The 20,630-nt window shown below is 41.9% G+C and overlaps 1 protein-coding gene across 1 annotated transcript; it reads right to left on the minus strand.

The window, feature by feature from the left end:
- Positions 1–1,426: 1,426 nt before the first annotated feature.
- LOC141912911 (uncharacterized) lies at positions 1,427–20,202 on the minus strand. Its single transcript, XM_074804339.1, has 19 exons — positions 20,173–20,202; positions 19,584–19,788; positions 18,260–18,449; positions 17,278–17,402; positions 17,001–17,165; positions 16,526–16,819; positions 14,890–15,124; positions 13,215–14,146; positions 12,368–12,686; positions 11,732–11,821; positions 11,313–11,421; positions 10,673–10,846; positions 9,896–9,987; positions 9,080–9,206; positions 8,484–8,689; positions 7,743–7,980; positions 5,771–6,018; positions 3,329–4,954; positions 1,427–2,835 (listed from the first exon to the last, which is right to left on the minus strand). The coding sequence occupies exons 1-19, from the start codon at positions 20,177–20,179 to the stop codon at positions 2,785–2,787; spliced, it is 5,433 nt and encodes a 1,810-aa protein (XP_074660440.1). The 5' UTR covers positions 20,180–20,202; the 3' UTR covers positions 1,427–2,784.
- Positions 20,203–20,630: the final 428 nt, after the last annotated feature.

Genomic DNA, 20,630 nt, shown 5'->3' on the forward strand with positions numbered 1-20,630 from the left:
TTCCCCTCCCATCAGTTCATCGTAAATATATTTTTTTCACATCCGCCTAACCGAAGGTATTTTCTCATGGTGATAATTTGACTGAATTTCTTAAAAAATACATTGTTTAATCAAGAAATGAAAAAAATAGCCGTTTGAAAATTCAGAATGATGACAAGGATGTTTGCTCGTAGGACACATGCATCTCATAGGCTGGCACCCAAGCATAACATGGTGAACGAGCTTTGAATGCAATGACCTAATGGCCTAAAATTTTATGATTGTGTATTCAATGGAATTGTCTGTCCAAAAAGATACGTATAATATTGAACAATGACTGATCAAATATCTATGTACTGAGATTAGTATGAATATACATAGGATAATGTAAATGAAGTAAAGTAAGCGGCAGAGCATCGAGTATTGATACAGCGGAACCTCGTTACAATTAACTTCACGGGACTTGTGAATCTGTTCGTTATAACCGATAGTTCGTTATATCCGATATGAAAATAATTAAATTGTCTTACTTGGAACAATTTTTTATTTAAATATGCGATGAACCGTTGTATCCGGAGTTCGTTATAACGAGGTTCCGATACAGTAATAGTATTAGAACTTACTTTAAACCGGATCGGATCCGTGCTTTTCTTTTTGACCATTCGTACCCTATGGGGGCTTCGGGCTAAGATCCTACGGGCATGTCGTTCGGCTGCCTTCCTCGAGCTGTTTCCAATGTCAGATCCAAGCGAAAATTATAAATCCTTAGAAATTCCACATCGTCACCACAAGGCAAACTTTCGACTGGAGAACTTGTATGTTGGAAAGGCCGTGGGTGATACGTTGATAGACAAGAGCCGGAGGCCATGGTTGTTTTATATATGATTCAAATGTTAAGTTCTCAGAAATACGTTTTGTTGAAATGATCATTGTATAGCGAGTTGGTGAACGAAGTCTATTGTCAGTTGAGATGTGAAGCGATTGGAATTGGGATCATGTGCGATGAAGCCAGACAGCCAAGTGCGGAAAAAGAGATGTCAATCGAAACGAACTTGTGAACGTCTCGCATAACGCATGGCAATTCTTTTTATCAAATAAAAAACACATTTCGAACAAATAAATTCGGCGTTTCTTGCTAGGTGGGTTCAGCTGGAGGCACCAGTGTCTAAAGGGGTCATGTCCAGGGGAACCTGTAAGATTTGTACGAGCCCATCAATCAACAGGTCGTGCATTTCAGTGTAGGAGTAAATGATGTGGCTTTTCTGGACGTATCAATCTGCCCTTTTTGGGATGTGGAAAGTCCTTCAAAATTGGCCTCTGGATCCGACGTACAAACAATCAGAAGTATTTCAGTTGCTGGACGGAGGTAAAAAGTCTTGGAAGATAAGGAAGAAATCCACGTCATCCCCAAACAAGAAAATTCGACGATCCGACTTTTATTTTCCAGTATTTTGATTTTTATTCGAGATTTCGTTGAGGAGAGCGCTATCGTTTTACTGCATACACAATAATATACAATTGCAAATGATGACAGCGAAAACGAACACAAGTTTCATACAATAAACATTAGACACACGTACGACGCGCTGCTGTATAAATATCAGTGAAAAAAAAATACATTCACAATAAAACTCGACCCATGTTCATACATTATATTGTTGATCGATGAAGGGCTGGCGAGTTCCGATTAAAAAAAAAAAGTGCTTCCCTAGTTTTTTACGAAACGGCGAAAAAGTGCTCCCCTTATTTCATTTTACGATAAGCGCTTCCCTGATTTTTCTAAAATTTGTGAAGCACTTTTCACGGAAGCTCGTCAGCCCTACTTCGCGCAATCAGCGAGCGAGAATAACCGGCGAAATATTTTTCAGTTCAGGTTTGAACGCTGCAATCAAATAGCGTATATGTAAACTTAACGGGATCGAGACTGCCCTCGATCCAGTTTCACGAAAAAGTTTACTGGAAATATTTGCAAATACTTCTTAGTAATGTAAGTTAATCATAAACTCGGCGCGATATTATTTTCCAGTCCCGAAGCGGTTAACGAGTCGGTGGTGCAGTTGACTGTATTTCTAGTTCTCAAATACACTAACACATCACACTGGACGAGAAACTATCACTAACAATACGCAAAATTCATAATGTTTACATTAAAACAAAAAGAACAGAAAGCAAACCACGTAATCAGATGCGGTTCTGCGTTGGTTCATTTATTGCTTCGGCTGAAATTTGGTTCTGCGCATTGGTGGTTTATCCCGATGTGGTTCTGCGTGTTCGTTTATTTACTTCTCACAGCCGGCGGAAACAAGTTGTTATTGTCCCGGCTCAAGTAAACGATCATATCTAAATATATATACCCATTTTTTAAACGGGTGTCTAAGGCTCTAGGGCTATTAACAAGACCAAAGCTATGCTGCACCACGTTAAAGAATGGGCCTAACCTAAGGTAAAAAAAAAAAACATCTTCAAAATTATGTGCCCGGCCGAAGCCGCCCCTACTACACACCAGGCTTGCTTCTTCGATTCGTCACTAATTTTCGTCGATTAGCGCTATACGCAATATTTATTCATAATTTCATCGAGATCAACGGCGTTCTATACAAAAATCTCTTCGGCCAATCGTAAACTACGTACTAACGTTCGAGAACGAATCGGCGACATTTCGCAATCGACACCGCACCATTAATCGCTCGTTCATTCATAATTCATTATCGAAACGAAACGAAATCGAACACATCATGATTTCTTATATCGACTATATACAAAATATTAAGTAGAATGCAGCAACGGATATTCATCCGCACGTTTTCAACTAGTTGTCACATCGTCGACGCCTATAACTGGTCCCGGATCTAGTTCCTGAAATCGAGAGAAAAAACGCAATTTAGAATATCTGCAAATATGAAGTTCGGCTCATGATGTCTAATGTTTAGAATAGTTTAGAGACGAGATCTTTGCGGGTTAACAACTTAATTTGACCCATGCGCTTTCGCTATTAATGTATTGAAGCTTCAATCACTTGATGAAGATACTATACATAGACCGGTCCCAGTTTGTCCGGGTTAAGCGAGATTTACCGTAGCTTGTTTTACCGACCCGTTGACTTGACGCAGATACCAGCAGACGGATCCAGTTCTACAGTTCTGAGTTAACTACGAGTTAGAATTATTTAATTTTCAATGAGTTAACACTAGAGTCAAATCATAACTCACAACTGTGGAACTGGGTTTAGGGGATTTACAAATTTCCGAGGGTCTGTCATAGAAATCACTTATTGCGTTCGACCCTCAATACGGCGTTGTCACCTCAAAAAATCAGATGGCTACACGACCTCTATGTTTACTGTACGTACCTGTGGATTTTGATTTGATAAACCGAGAAGTTTCTGTACAGAAGCTGCTGTCGTCTGCTCAGCGACGCCATTAGCGCGCGCGTCGCCGTCGTTATCCGAACGCGAGATCGCCGTATCCTGAACCCCGAGCGCTGCCTCCTGGTGTTCTAAATGCAAACCGTTCGTCGTCGCGGTAGTCACGCCGGCGGTGGCCGCGGCCATAGTCACAACGTCGGTCAACGAACTCGACACCTGAACGGGAACCATATTTACGGCGGAGAAGTTTTCTAGCCGCGGGGCAGCGCTGACCGTATTGAGAGTGATGTTTTGTAACAGGTTTTGAGTAGTAGTCGCACCGCCCCCTCCGGTATTATTCAGAGATATGTTTTCGAGCTGCGCGGCGCCTGCGACTAGGTTCTGCTGAGTACTATTCACGGCGATGTTTTGCAGTCCGATGTTGACGATGTTTTGCGTAGACGCCGAACCGAACGATATCGGCACCGCGCCCGCGCCGGTGTTTATCGTAATGTTTTGTACTGCGGCTCCGACGAGGTTTTGATTATTATTCGCCTGTTCTCCATACGCTCCGACGTAGCGAATGTTCAGGTTTTCCCCAGTGGCGCCGCCTACAGCCGGTATCGAGTTAAAAAACGAAATGTTCGCGTTGTTCGTTAATTTATTCACGTCTGCTAAACTCGGCGACTGATTGACGAGCGTCTGCGACACAACGACACCCGTCTGCTGCTGCTGCGTCGCCAAAATCGGAACTAGCACGGAATTCGTCTGCGCGACCGGCGTCGATACGAACGCGTTTGCCGCGACCGTTTGAAGCGGTAACGCCGCCTGATTGGAAGTGGCGAGCGATACGGCCTGCGATAGAACCTGCGGAGAGACGATCATCGCCGGCTGCTGCGGCTGCGGGTTCACGACCGCCGACGACGAACGCACGATCTGACCGGACAGTTGACCGGTCACTCGGTTCTGAACGGTGATCACGCGAATCGGACTCAAACACGAAGACGCCGCCTGGTTCGTATTGACAACGTTCAATGCGGTGTTCACTGCGGCGGTGTTCAATGAGGCGTTCACTCCGGTGGTGTTCAATCCGGCGTTCACGACGGGTATCGCCGACACCAACGGACTACCGGCGACGACACCTGTCACCGCGGAACTGACTGGTCTCGAACTCGCGACGATCGGATTAACGACGCTCGAACTCGGCGCAGGAATTCGATTCGGCGCGGTGGCGATACTCCTGGGCGCGACCGCCGGCTTCTTCGGCAAATTCGCGTTCGATATTTTGATCATCACTTTCAAGTTGCGCGCGATGATGTCTTTGATTTGTTCGTCTTTGAATACGAGCGTGCGTTTCAACGAATCGGGGTCCATGCCCGGTTTGGCGTGCACGGTAAGAATACCGTGCGGCGTTTGTAGCTGGTACGGCACGAGCTCGGCGTTCGCCGCCGCGCTCGACGTTGCCGTAGAACTCGCCGCCGCCGGTTTCGCCGCGTTCACCACCGGCGGTTTCGGTAACCGCGGCAACACCTCGTCCGCCGACGGAACTTGTCCGCGTTTTACCGTCGTGCCGTTTTCGTCGTCGCTTTGACTGTCGTCGGCGGTGGAGCCACCTGGTGACCAGTTGTGTTGCTGAAAAAATCGCATCGAATAGTGAGATTTTAATCGAGTGTAACTGGTCTTCTCTTAACCCTTTCAGTGCGGTGTATAAATCAGTGATGGATTTTGCTAGTACACCGCACTGCGGAAAATTGATTTAATTAGTAATTGATTATTATCTCCCTTGAAAGATGGCAGCACCTGTCAAACATTGTGAAATATTAGTAACTAACGATATACCGCGCCGCGGTGTAGACGCACTATAGTGCTATTCCCGTTATTCGACACACTAGGGTGGAATTTTTCAGAATTTTCAAATTATCTTCAGCACTATAAGGTAATAATTAGTCAGCACTGAAAGGGTTAATTCTTACTGAAAGAAAATCTTGAAGTAGACAATTTCTATGTAAGGGCATATTTTAACCCATTTACAAGTTTTCCATCTCTTGGTGAATCTGCGGCAGGTAAATGAATTCAAAATGTGTCAATTCACTCATTTTCATTGAATCAAGTATTCATAAGGAAACACGTGGTCGGTAGCATTATCCAAATTCCCAGAGTTTTCCAGGTTTTTGGTTAAATTTGTTAAATTCCCCGAGTTTTCTAGAGTTTTCTGACTCTTCGAGTTTTCTGAGTTTTCAATGTCAGTGGCCATCCTGCATGCCAGGATATAGCAGCCAGGAGTAGATTTAATGCAGGTAATCAATCAATCCACTGCCCGGAACCACTCTCCTTGGACATTCATTCATATTCGTCATATTGTCCATCAAATAGCAGTGAACAGTGACTTAAAATTCAGATTGCAAAATCACATGAACGAAGTCTATAACAAATAACACCAGTGCATACCTTCGGTCCGGCTCCGCGGTATAACTCCTGTTTGAGATACTGTTTGACGAGGTTCTGTTTGCGAGTAAGACTCGGCGAGTGGAATATCGGCTGACCGGGCGCGCGTACGATGCTGTATCGCGGTAAACGCTTCACTTTTATCACGTTCGGCGTCGTCGTTGTCGCGGTAGTCGTCTGCGGATCTGCGTCTGACGTCGCGGCAGACGGTTTGTCGAAGTCTTCTTCTTCGTTATTCGTAGGCGTCATACCTGCAATCAACAGAACCAGTTCAGAACCGAGTGATATCGATCTAAAAATGCTTATTTCGATTATACCTTTTGATTACATATGACCTCATCATTATCATTTAGGCCTACCGGTATATTGTATAATCATTATTGTAAATAATTTTCTTTATACAGGGCACCCCCTTCAGATATAGTTCTTAGGGCTGAGGGGAGTCCTCCTCAAATATGTAAATTTTCAATTCATATGTACCGGGTAGTAATCAAAATTTTACGTTCAAAACGGTAAAGTTTGAATCGTTGCCTTCATTGAAAACATTAATCAACCAATAGCAATCAAAGCAAATATTTGAGTGAAAACCCCAGAGTACCATAGCTAAAATATCACTTCTCTCTAGGGAGAGATGACTGGTACACAGTTACAGATATAGACTAGGGGTAATAAAACCAATATCACTTCTCTCCAGGGAGAGATGACTGATACACAGTTACAGATATAGGCTAGGGGTAATGATACCAATATCACTTCTCTCCAGGTAGAGATGACTGATAAACAGTTACAGATATAGGCTAGGGGTAATAATACCAATATCACTTCTCTCCAGGTAGAGATGACTGATACACAGTTACAGATATAGACTAGGGGTAATAATACCAATATCACTTCTCTCTAGGTAGAGATGACTGATACACAGTTACAGATATAGACTAGGGGTAATAATACCAATATCACTTCTCTCTAGGTAGAGATGACTGATACACAGTTACAGATATAGGCTAGGGGTAATGATACCAATATCACTTCTCTCCAGGTAGAGATGACTGATACACAGTAACAGATATAGGCTAGGGGTAATAATACCAATATCACTTCTCTCTAGGTAGAGATGACTGATACACAGTTACAGATATAGGCTAGGGGTAATGATACCAATATCACTTCTCTCCAGGTAGAGATGACTGATACACAGTTACAGATATAGGCTAAGGGTAATGATACCAATATCACTTCTCTCCAGGGAGAGATGACTGATACACAGTTACAGATATAGGCTAGGGGTAATAATACCAATATCACTTCTCTCCAGGTAGAGATGACTGATACACAGTTACAGATATAGACTAGGGGTGATAATACCAATATCACTTCCCTCCAGGTAGAGATGACTGATACACAGTAACAGATATAGGCTAGGGGTAATAATACCAATATCACTTCTCTCCAGGGAGAGATGACTAATACACAGTTACAGATATAGGCTAGGGGTTATAATACCAATATCACTTCTCTCCAGGTAGAGATGACTGATACACAGTAACAGATATAGGCTAGGGGTAATAATACCAATATCACTTCTGTCCAGGGAGAGATGACTAATACACAGTTACAGATATAGGCTAGGGGTTATAATACCAATATCACTTCTCTCCAGGTAGAGATGACTGATACACAGTAACAGATATAGGCTAGGGTTAATAATACCAATATCACTTCTGTCCAGGGAGAGATGACTAATACACAGTTTCAGATATAGGCTAGGGGTTATAATACCAATATCACTTCTGTCCAGGGAGAGATGACTAATACACAGTTTCAGATATAGGCTAGGGGTTATAATACCAATATCACTTCTCTCCAGGTAGAAGAGACGACTGATTGGTATACGCTGGTATTACCAGTGTAATGAGTGTCACTGAATATATTCATTTAAGATATAAGCTATTGAAATGTTTCATAATTAACTAACAGTGTCCAGGAAGCCGCCTACGCGTATACAACCACTTATGCATATGCTCCATTTTGAGAGCGGTAGCCTCTTTATCGTCGACGGTCGCGTTCGTTTTCACGTCAGTTTTCAATGAGTTCGACGCAGACGTCAGTATAACGGCTTTCTTCCTCGCGGCGGCCATCATACGCTGAGTTAACGGACTGAGAAACTGGCTCGGAGTGCCTCCGCCTCGACGCTCCTCGGGACTCATCGATCTCTGAAATGATAAATGATTACATAAGCTATTATAGGTCCGAGACATTTCCCCATTTTTTTAAACATAGGTTTCCAGTGGTAAGGCCAGGACAGAAGAAGTACTACGAAATTACTACTGCAATTTTAGACCCAAAATGAGGGATATTTTGACACGGAAAGAAGTACTTTCCAGTAAAATGAGGACCCATAAGGAAGCATTTTTGCGATGCCTTCATGTGGACTAGTCATATTCCAGGATAAATCCGTAACACTTTCCTGTATAGGCCTATTCCATATTACTGACAATTGAATTACCACCAGGCCCGAGTAATAAAATACTGCAACAGTCGAATTCGCGACAAAATTGTGCGTGAAAAATACATTAAAATAAAATTTGGAACAACTTTTTCATCATAAGTGAGGACTTGGAGTGAAAAAGAATAAGGACAAAGATGATGTTTGTCCACACTTTTTCCAAAAGAAGGACTTGGAAGGACTGCTGGAAACAGCCGTGCTCGAACCTACCTTTCTCAGCGCGGTCGTTACTTGATGCAACGTCTCCTTCGCGCGGTTACTGGCGACGCGAGACGGACGCGGTTTCGCCGACGACGCGACCACCGGCGCTCGCGTGAAGTAATCCTCGTCGTCGTTGCTCGTGTCCGACGTTGGCAGTTCGCGTTTCAACGTGCGATAAAACTGTTTGGCGACTTTTGTGCACATTTTCAACGCCTCTGAAAACGTAATCGAAGCATTTCGAATTAGTTCAACAAAGTTTCACAATAATGCTGTCCATGCACAGGGCATCTCCCTATATAGGTACAGCGTTTAGGGGACATCATATCGATTATGTAGGACAGCTATAAAATGTTAAATTGAAATTTGTATTGGATGTATTCTGGTTTAAGAATATCAATTCCGGATTACCAACTCTCTACATTACAGTTTATCTGGAAAAACCTTCTATTTGCCTATTTCTTATTCAGAGTTATGGCTATGATTTAAGACACATCTAAGGCTAAGCTAACTGAACACATTTAAAACCATTATTTGTGAACTTGAGCTACAAATGTGCCCATTATTATTCAAAGTGACTGATGTAATTGAGGGCGAGACGTTCGTACCTTGGTTGTTGGCGTTATATTTACGACAGTTGCTGAACATCAATTTGAAATCGTCGACGAAGTCATCGCGACACCGGTAATCCTTGGCGCTCAGTTTCGTTTCGATGTCGATCATATCGATAGGATCCTATAAACAATATACGTCAAAACTGTGAATGTTTGATCGAAGCTACAAGGTCTAGTGCTGCAGTTGCTCTAAAGTTTGTTAACCAGAATTAACCAGTGGATTGTTGACTTTAAACAAAGATTCCCCGATCAAGTTTTGAGATACCCTCAGTGGGGGCTGTTTTGCCTTAAGAGGTTCAATGCAACACTCAAAAGTAAAACAATTCAAAATCCCTGATTGAATTATAAGATATCCTCAGGGGAGGCTGTTTCTCATCAAGATTTTCCTTGTGCCACTTGTCACCAGCAAGAACAAGACACCAAAAATTCAAATTCCCTGATTTAAATTTTAAGATAACATCAGTGGGGGCTGTTTCCTCGTGTCATTTCTCATCAACAAGAACAACTAGACACCAAAAATTCAAATTCCCTGATTTAAATTTTAAGATAACATCAGTGGGGGCTGTTTCCTCGTGTCATTTCTCATCAACAAGAACAACTAGACACGCAAAATTCAAATTCCCTGATTGAATTATAAGATACCCTCAATGGGGACTCTTTCCTGACTTTTCCCAAATTTTCAAGAAAATAATCAGAATTCCCCCAATTCCTCTTAAAATATCTTTCGATAAAAAAAAAAACCTGGGAGCTACTGAGATCTGAAGCCATATAAAACGCTGATTTGACCAGTTCCCGGGAATTGATTCTTACCTTGATTATATCGTGATATCCCGGAGCCCATTCTTCAGTAATCGGTTCGCTGAATAGCCAGGCGTCTTCGTGTTTACGCACGATATCGAATACTACAAGACAAATCAATGAAAATGAATCTCATTCCGTTCAATCGGACGTCGCGGCTCACAAATTGAAATTCTCAATCCAGTTATGTTTAACATTCATCATTTCTCTATTATATCCCAGTAATTGCGAAACACTGCTCAATTGTTAGAAGCTGATTCAAAATCTAACGGGTAGCTGCCACTTTGATTTGACTCTGACTGTTTATCCCTGACTAATTCCTGATATGCATATTGTTTTCTCTGACTTGATCTGCTCAGAGTTCAATCAACTAACACAAACTGTTTGATTATACACACAATCAATCTAACTATCTGTATAAATTTTCTCTCCCCTCCTTTTTCCCAAATTCCCTAATTTTTCAAAAGAAAAGAAAATTCTCCGACATTTCCCTGATTTCCAGTTGGCCACCCTGTCTAATGGTCAGTGACGAGGTGAACTTCAGTAGTTAGTCGACAAGTGATTCAACTAGTCAACTTATAATCAAACGCCCTATACGTAGTCCAGTCTTACGCATTTCACAGCCTCGGCCATCTTGGAACTAAGTCCGAACTAAAGCGACTATGCTTAGTTCCAACTTACAAGATTATGTACTTAAGTACCCAACAAAGTATATTCTAACCATTTAGGCCTGCAATTCTAACGTTTTTGAGTTCGAAAAAAAAAAAAATCGAAAAGTAAAACACGCACTTTTGAACATGCAGAGAATCATGTCATCGAGTTCGGGACTGTCGCTGGGTAAACGGTTTCGCGGCGTCGTCGCGTATTTCCCCGTGCTGACGTTCATCAGTTCGGGAGGAATCTCTTTACCCTCGCGAATCAACGCCGCGCGTTCCTCGCGCAGTTTCAAACGTAATTCCCGTTCTGAAAAGAAAAGACAAATGTAGCTGTATTGTAAACGAACAATTTTCAAAATCCGCAGCTTGCACCAGAGATATACTAAAAAATCTCTTAAACAGTAGGGACCTCGCGCAATATCTTAAAATCAATCTCATTCAAATTTAGCTTCCTAGACCGACTTCTACCAAATAATTAACAAATAATTTTTTGAGGGTTCTCAAATGGAGATGGAAAAACTAATTAAAATTAGTCCTGATACCGGGTGCTGCCGTTTTTCACTGCTATGAGAAAGTTCAACAAGTACATGGACTGAAAAAGCAAAAGGTTGTGGCACGGTTGCTATATACCGAGGCGAGTAGTTTGAATTGATTTATTTGATGATTATCAAGGTACAGAATGTAAAGATTTATAATCGGTTATGCATTAAACATGACAATCATCAGTACCTCGTAAATCACGATATGATTGTCAGGTAGTAGTTGTTTATTACCTTCTCTCATACGATCGCGTTCTCGTTCTTTCTCTTCCTTCAGGAATCTCTGTTGTTCCAAACGTTCCTCTTCTTCTCGGCGGCGTTTCTCGTCGTCGATTTTCTTCTCCTGAAATTATTCATTTATATTATTCAGCTTTCCCTCGTTTCAACATGTTCTAACACAAAATTCCCTGATTTAATCCAACGATTTTCTTGTTTTAAAATGTTACAATTCGATCATTTTCTATGAATCGAATAGTTATAAACATCAACTCTGATCATAGTTGAAATATATTTTGGGACGCTTATTTATGAAATACATAATATCAAACTTGGATATCATTCAGGTCGGACATGAGCTCCAAAACGTCCGACTCGTCCGAAACGTCGCGGAGTCAGTTCTCTACTATCCCGCGCATATAAAACATAACGCGTACCTGTTCTTCCTTTTCCTTTGATTTCTTCTCGATGCGAGATGATTTACGTGAACCGATCTCTTCGGTTAGATGACGAACGTGGGCTCTTCTCTGTAACAGCAAGCAAACAATACTACGGTATATACAATCTATTTAGCGAGTAGTCCACTTTCATATACAAGACATTTCCTATTGTTTTAAGGCAGATTCTTTATGAATTTTTGATTCCAGTTAGGAGTCCAGGGTTCTTACAAATCGGAGAATTCAAAATTCCCTAATATTTCCCCGACCCTTGACAAAAAATCCCATGATTAAATCATAGGATATTATCAGTGTGGGTTGTTTGTTTCCATGTGGTTCTCATTGTTCTCATCGATCAAGGATTCCAAAAGTCCCCAATATGTCCATCATTTTCCCCGAACTTTGACCATAAATTCCCTGATTGAATTATAAGATACCCTCAATGGGGGCTGTTTCTTCTCAAGCGGTTCCTCATGCCACTTATCACTGGCAAGAACAGTAAGAGACCAAAAATCTAAAATTCCTGATTTACGAGATAAGAGTCAGAACTGCCTGAATTTTACCTGACCTGTAAGAACCCCGGGGGTCTGCAACTGCGGTTACTAAAAAATACCGGCAGTACTTTCCAATCCTCACCTTTTGATCTTCGAGTTGCGGAATTTCCGGCAAGAAATTGTTGACGATGATCTTGTGCAGCGATTTCTCGCAGCGGACGCGGCTGCCTTTGATACTATCGGCGAACGTCTGCCATTCGTCGAGCCGGTCGCAGACGATCTCCCACTTCTTGAACGAGTCGAAATCGATCGCGAACGTCGCGTCGGCCAATCGGGCGCCGACGTCTTCCTCCTCGTCATTCACTGCATGATCGTTTGCGTCGTCTTCGTCCACTTCGCTCTCCGGCTGTTTTTCCGTTCGTTTGCTGCGTTTTGTGGCCCTCGCCACGAGTTCTTTATCACTGAACGAACAAGAAAAATATATTAGCATCTCTGCAGGTTTGGGGTTCGTTTTCAAAAGAGAAAGGTCAGAGCTTCGACCAAGAAACTCTGCAACCACCCGAATTTGAACTCCCTCAAACAATAGACCGCTCTAACTTCAAATTCATTTTTCTATTCCCTTCAAATGCATCTCTAGTCTGAAGACGGTTCGAAGCATTTTACCCGAAATGTCAATGTAACTTTTATCGTTTAACCCTTTCAGTACGTCTACACCACGGTGCAGTGTATAACTTGGTGATGGATTTTGCTAGTACACCGCACTGCAGTGTATTGATATAATTAGTAATTAGTAATTATCTCTATTGAAAGATGTCAGCACCTGTCAAACATAGACAAATATTAGTAACTAATGATACACCGCACTATAGATGTATTCTCGTTATTCAACACACTAGGGTGGAATTTCTAAAAAATTTTAAAATTATCTCCAGCACTATAGGGTATTAATAAGTCAGCACTGAATGGGTTTTAATCAATCAGATACTTACGGCGTGCTGAATCCGAATTTGCGCGGCGTGCGTCGCACTCTCTTCGACCGCAACGGATACGACCCCGCGTCGTTATCATCACCATCATCGTCGTCGCCGTCATCATCATCTTTAACGGGCGTTCCGAGAACGTACGTACGCGCGCGTCGCGACCTGCGCGTCGCCGATTCGCGAGATACCTGCGACGAGACGCCGTCGAGCGATTCGTCGCACAACGATTCCGTTACGGTAGTTTCCATCGGATCTTCGTCTTTCACAGCGGCGACGACGGCTTCGTTATCCATTTCCTCTTCGGGCGTCGCATCCACCTCCATATTCTCAACATCTTCAGCAACATCTTTCGATTCGTTTTTGCATTGATCAACATTCTCACGATTGCCTTCAACATCGTCAACAGCATTTTGTGAATCATTTTCGCGTTCAATAACGTTATCCCCGTCGCCTGCGACATCTCCAACGCCATCCTTCGCATCTTTTTTACATTCCGCAGCGTTCGCATCATCGCTTTTAAATTCGCTCATCAGTTTCTGTAAGATCGGTACGTCATCGTCGCCGTCCTTATCCTTCTTCGCATCGTCGCTTTTACCAACGTTCGATTCTACCTCCTCGTCTTTTTCCGATTTCAGCTCGTCGCCGATTTTTTCTTCGCTTTTTACATCTTTTTCTATTTTCGCATCTTCTTCTTTAGGTTTAAAGCTATTTTCAACTGAAACTGACTCCTCTTTTTTGACGCCGATTTCATCTTCAACTTTCGTAACAGCGCTATCTTCTTCTTCCGCGGTATTTTTATCTTCTGTTTTTATTTCATCACCGACGCCGTCTACGTCATCGACGTCGACCTCTTCTTCCGTATATTTTTTCTGCGCCCTCGTTCGCAACGTTCTGTCGCTACTCTCTACTGTATCCACGGTATTCGTGCCATTGTCTTCGGTCTTTATAAAGTGAAATGAAAAGTTTTCTATCAAAATATCATCAAGCGACAATGTGGCATCGTTTCAAATGATTAAAATGATAATAGTCCATTCCAGACGGATGTTTCTAATTTTAGGAGTTTTCAGAGGTGAACGTAATTTGAAATCAGAAATCGTAGTTTAGTTGAAAATTAAGTAGAAATAGTTGAAAATTAACTAGAAATAATTCTGATTTTGAGATTTTCATATTTATGGGAGAAGTTGAGCTTTTATATATTCAGTCTTCTGAAAATTCAAAGGCTACATCGATTTCAAACCACCTCTTGAATTCGGTCTTTCCGAAAATTCTAGAGGTAGGTCCCCTTCAATTCAACATCCGAGTAATCAAACCTTAACCCGTTTTTTCATCGGCAAAAGCACTTTTAAGACTGGTCAGACTCACTAGAAAAACCTTGTTTACCTATGATGGTAGTAAGCAGTGAACAGGTTAAAATATAAAGCAGGGTTCGTTCTAGCACTTGCCCAGGACAAGTGTCTATTCATTGGGGCAAATAGGTTATCATTATGACTTGTACGCCGGGCTAGTACAATTCGATGTCTTAAGCTTTTTCAATTAATAGATGATTGAGCGGACTGCCTGTGTTGGGCAGGTAGATTTTTAAGGAGGCAAGTGAAATTTCAGATATGCTTATTACCGGCCTCGAACAAGTGCCTTTTATTTCTTACATCCGACCCTGTATTGTAAAACATAGAGCAATCGTTACCTGCTCGTTTAAATCGATACCGGCCGCTTTAGCGTCTTCGAGTTCCTCGATCGATTTGACTCGCGACGCCGTCAATCGCGGCTTCATCTTTCCCATTCTACGACGAGAAACCGACACCGGCGTCATCATCATCTCTTCGTCTTCATCGTCGCCGTTATCATCATCATCATCATTGTCGTTATCTTCGTCGGATTCGTGTTTCGTTAGTTGAGATAGCGGCAGATTCTCGTCGCTACTGCAAACAATTTCACACAACAGATTAAACGCAGAGTTTAGAATTCAGGGATCTCGGTAGCGTTGTTGGGAGGACAGTTGTAAATATTTCACCGAGTTCAGCATCAGGGAACTCAGTAGCGTTGGGACTGCTGTAAATATTTCACCGAGTTCAGCATCAGGGAACTCAGTAGCGTTGGGACTGCTGTAAATATTTCACCGAGTTCAGCATCAAGGAACTCAGTAGCGTTGGGACTGCTGTAAATATTTCACCCAGTTCAGCATCAGGGATCTCAGTAGCGTTGGGACTGCTGTAAATATTTCACCGAGTTCAGCATCAGGGATCTCAGTAGCGTTGGGACTGCTGTAAATATTTCACCGAGTTCAGCATCAGGGAACTCAGTAGCGTTGGGACTGCTGTAAATATTTCACCCAGTTCAGCATCAGGGATCTCAGTAGCGTTGGGACTGCTGTAAATATTTCACCGAGTTCAGCATCAGGGATCTCAGTAGCGTTGGGACTGCTGTAAATATTTCACCGAGTTCAGCATCAGGGAACTCAGTAGTGTTGGGACTACTGTAAATATTTCACCGAGTTCAGCATCAGGGAACTCAGTAGCGTTGGGACTACTGTAAATATTTCACTGAGTTCAGCATCAGGGATCTTAGTAGCGTTGGGACTGCTGTAAATATTTCACCCAGTTCAGCATCAGGGAACTCAGTAGCGTTGGGACTGCTGTAAATATTTCACCGAGTTCAGCATCAGGGAACTCAGTAGTGTTGGGACTGTTGTAAATATTTCACCGAGTTCAGCATCAGGGATCTTAGTAGCGTTGGGACTGCTGTAAATATTTTACCGAGTTCAGCATCAGGGATCTCAGTAGCGTTGGGACTGCTGTAAATATTTCACAGAGTTCAGCATCAGGGATCTCAGTAGCGTTGGGACTGCTGTAAATATTTCACAGAGTTCAGCATCAGGGATCTCAGTAGCGTTGGGACTGCTGTAAATATTTTACCGAGTTCAGCATCAGGGATCTCAGTAGCGTTGGGACTGCTGTAAATATTTCACAGAGTTCAGCATCAGGGATCTCAGTAGCGTTGGGACTGCTGTAAATATTTCACCGAGTTCAGCATCAGGGATCTCAGTAGCGTTGGGACTGCTGTAAATATTTTACCTGGTTCGAGAATCAGTGAACTGTGACTGCTTTAAATATTTCAGAGTTCAGAGTCGGGAAATTTGGTAGTTTGCTTTATATATTTCACAGAGAATCTGGGACAAAGGATATTATTAGTAAGACTCATTATGGCATTTCGTTTACTGAGTCGACTGGATACCATCAATCAATAGAGGAGCCTTTTGGACCCAGTTCCTCACAGTTGGTTAAGTTTTACATAATCATAAAAGAATTGAATATTCAACTGACCTTTCCTCGTCCGATTCAGATTTATCAGTTTGAACGGATTCATCATCAACATCATCATCATCCTCCATATTCTCCTCACCGTTCTCGTCGGCAGAAGCGTTGTCGCTTTCCGGTTCCGAATCGGGAGGAGTCTCGATCAGTTTTCGTTTCCTCGGTCGTCCTCGTTTCTTCGCCGTCGACTTCGCGTCCGCGACGGTCTGCTGTTGAGTCTCGTCGGGTTTTTTCGCCGATTTCGGTGGACGACCGCGCCTTTTCTTCGTCGTCGGTGTCTCTGCAGTTTCTGCCAACGATTGACTGTGAAAAACAAGTTACGAATCGGTCATAAAAATGTTTTCGGGGTTCCAGGAAAAAGTCGGCACTTTTTAAAATCAAAATCCGGCACTTCTTTTATCTCGAATCTAAAGACGAGTTCTAGGCATTTTTGCCAAATCAATAATCGCGCCAGAACGAAGCGAGCGAAAATATCTCGACGAACCGTTTCTTATTTTTTCGTTTCTTTTCTCGTTCGAGTTTTTTTCGCTCTTCCCGCGCCTTCTTCTCCGCTCTTCGTTCTGCCCGTCTCTGTTTGCGCCGTTGTTCCTTCTCCTTACGAATTCGTTCTTTTTCCTTCTGTTTGCGAAGACGTTCCTGCTTCTTTTCGCTGAAGAAAATGACAATTCATTGAAATTCATCGTCGAGATAAATCGCGAATCGCTTTTCGAGATAGAAATGCGGCACAATTCATCGTCGGCGAAAGAAACCGAAGCGCTCACCGTTTTTTCAAAGTTTTCACGCTGGGATTGTCGCGGTATAATCGCGTGCCGTAGAAATACCAATAGGTGGAGCCGTTTCTGTCGATGCCAAGCGGCTCGACTCGTAAACTATCCGCATCTAAATCCTTTAGAATGAACGCAAAATAAACATTTAACACTCACTGTATCTTACATTTAAGTTAATGGCATGGCCTAGACGACTCCTATTTCTATGGCCAACCTTTCAGCTATTCATAAAATGGCAAATGATGCATTCTGTGGGTTATAGTTGTCAAAATACACTCCCAGCTCAGAGTCAATAATACACAGTACAATTGTGTTTTCATAAGTTAAGTAGCACAGACAGGGAGCTGGCAGGAACAAATACATCAGATAAATCTTTTCCCTTTGTCTTATTGGTTTGAATGCGGAATAGAATCAAATTTTCTGAAATTTGCTCAATAAAACAGAATTGAAAATATCCTCAGTGGGGGATTTTTCATCTTAGTAGGTTGACAGGGTTCTTACAGATCAGGGAATCCAAAATTCCCTACTATTTCCCTTGCTTTTCCCTGACTTTTGTCCAAAAATTTTCTGATCCAATCATAAGATATCATCCGTTTCTTATCAAGAGGTTCCTCGTGTTAGTTATCCGTTAACAGCTAGAACAACAAGACCCCAAAATTCTAAAATTCCCTGATTTTCAAGAATAGTCTGAATTCCACAATTATGAAGAAAAGCTAACTTCTTCATAACTGTGCAATTTTTCTTTAGTAATAATCTCTCTTAAAAATGGCAGCACCGGTCAAACATAGTGAAATATTAGTAACTAACGATATACCAAGCCAGGGTGTAGACTATAGTGGTATTCCCGTTATTTAACACACTAGGGTGGAATTTTAAAAAATTTTCAAATTATCTCTAGCACTATAGGGTATTAACTAGTCAGCACTGAAAGGGTTAAGGAGATTGGAGTCGACTTGAAAAAAAGACTTAAACACACCTTCGTCAAATCAGACACGTCTTCGCCATAGAGTCGCACATTACACAGGAGGTGTAAAACCTGAATTTTAACGTTCACCGGTAGCTGATAAAACTCAGGCGTTTCGTCGTTCAGCGGACTCGGGTATTTCATCTCGAATTCCCAATACTCGTTGAGAACTTCGCGTAAAAACGGCGCGAAATTCTCCTCCCTGAAAAAAATTACGAAGATACAATTTCTTACAATTCATCATGTAGAAAAACCTTTCAGGATTTTTTCTTTAAAAATGTGATGGTTAAACAAGGCACAATATCAGGGTGGCCACTTTTATTCGACTTGCTTTGAGCATGAATTTTCCCGAGCGTGTTGTTTTCCTTGACTTGATTTGCCAAGAATCCAAACAATCAACACATTCAAATAGGCCTACGTAAGATATAGACAGAAACTGAACGCATTTCCCTGACTTTTCCCTCATAAATAGCTTTAAAAAAAAATCCCTGACTTTTATATAAAGAAAAGCAAATTCCCTGATTACCGGCCAGCCTGAATTCAGGGGCCAAAGGATAGTATTCAGAATCAGGGCTTTCAAACCCACTAAATGGAAACTTGGAATCAGAGGGTTTAAAGGACTGTACGAACCCTGAAAACAAACAATCTTTAAAAAGTAAATGTTTTTAGTTTTAGGCATTACGTGCATAGGGTCGAACAATATCGACGTCAGTTTGATAACCAAATTTGAATTGCTACGGTTTTTTAACTGTTTCGTGTTATTTTTTAACCCCCAAATTATATTGAATCTTTTGATTATGGTATCACATCCTTATCAGCTCAATCTGTCTCCTTTCACAGGACTGTATGTTATAATTTTGTTACAACCCTAGAACTCCTGAAGATGACTTTTAGGATAGGCTTAGGATCTGAATGAAGTAGGTCTGCTAGCTCAAGGAAACTTCTCTGACTCATTTCATTTTTAATGCTGGATTTTATATTATCTTTAAATAAAACGCGGACAGACATTTAATGGTTCTAATACTGATGTCGTTTGAGTATAGATACGAAAGTTTACGAATAAAAAATTTCGAAAAAAATTCGAAAGAAATTCCGGGCGAAAATCAAAATTTTCTAAATGAGCTTTCGACGAAGAAGGGAATTATTTTCATATCAATTAACAGCAATGTATCAATGTTTAGTACATGCTACACTTATGCTTCGTGTAAGGGAAGCCAGGTGGCAGCACGTCCTGGAGCAAAAAATATCAAACCATGTGCTTCACAGAGCTGTCAAACTAAGAATGTAAACAAACATTTTAGAATCCTAAAGACCCGAGCGCGACGCGGTTACTCACGAGATGTCATTGCGGGCGTAGCAACCGTTCAACAATCGGCAAATTACGGAATTCACGAGCGGACTGCCTCCGCCGTCGACGGAGCCACCCGCCGCCAGTAGACCCTCCTCGAGTTCATCGATGTCGAATTCGGGCAGTTCGAACACGGCCTGGAACAGCGAACAGAAATGAGCGACGCACGGTACTTCCCATAGAGAACGTATTTCTGAAAAATAGAACGAGAATGAAATCAAGATTCTCGTGAATAAATTACCGACAGTAGTTTAAGCCTTTTGGAATACGTTTTAATCGGCAAAATAGAGTTAATTAAGCATTAGATAATTATTAACAATTGGGATTAATTTATTGGTTAAGAAATTCGCTTAGTTTAATTGTGTCTGAAATGGCAGTATGAAAGAAATGGAAATTCTGGAAAGACTAGATTTTGATCCATCATCGTCGTTTGAACCGTTTTTAAACGGTTTTCTCGCTGTTTTAAACGCGAATATCTCAGTTCAATGCGAGCACTGGATCGAATATCGATATCAGAAAATATCTAAACCCCCGCATCCCCGAGAACCGACTAGAAAAAAGAGGTTTTTTAACGAACCATCCATGGAAAACACAGTCGATGTGTTCGGCTACTCCAATCTCTCACCAATCGGCGATCTCCGGCGCGACGTTCGGTAATTTCCGTAAGCGTCCGTGGTAATTTTCTTCAGCCCGGTGATTCTTTTGTGCGGCACTCTCCCGGCTGATGAAATAGACTAGTGGCTACCGTGCAATACGCTCGCCACAGTAAGTTGTCAGTGTTCGCGTGCCGCGATCGGAGCGCTCCAAAATTGCATCGAAAGTATCGATGAATTTCATATCTGATACTTCTTAATCATTTGGTACATTCTTAACCATTTGGTACAAGAAATAGTTAAAAGTTTGTAAGGCCTTAAATTTTCTGAAAGTATTAGAATGTGCCGATAAGTCAACATCAGACAATGACAATTCTCCATCACCGGTCAGACCAATCCTTTTTTGCGCATGTATTTTCTTGTATCTTGATCGTAAAACTGC

This window comes from Tubulanus polymorphus, chromosome 11 (assembly GCF_964204645.1).
Source record: "Tubulanus polymorphus chromosome 11, tnTubPoly1.2, whole genome shotgun sequence".
Taxonomy (NCBI): Eukaryota; Metazoa; Nemertea; class Palaeonemertea; order Tubulaniformes; family Tubulanidae; genus Tubulanus; species Tubulanus polymorphus.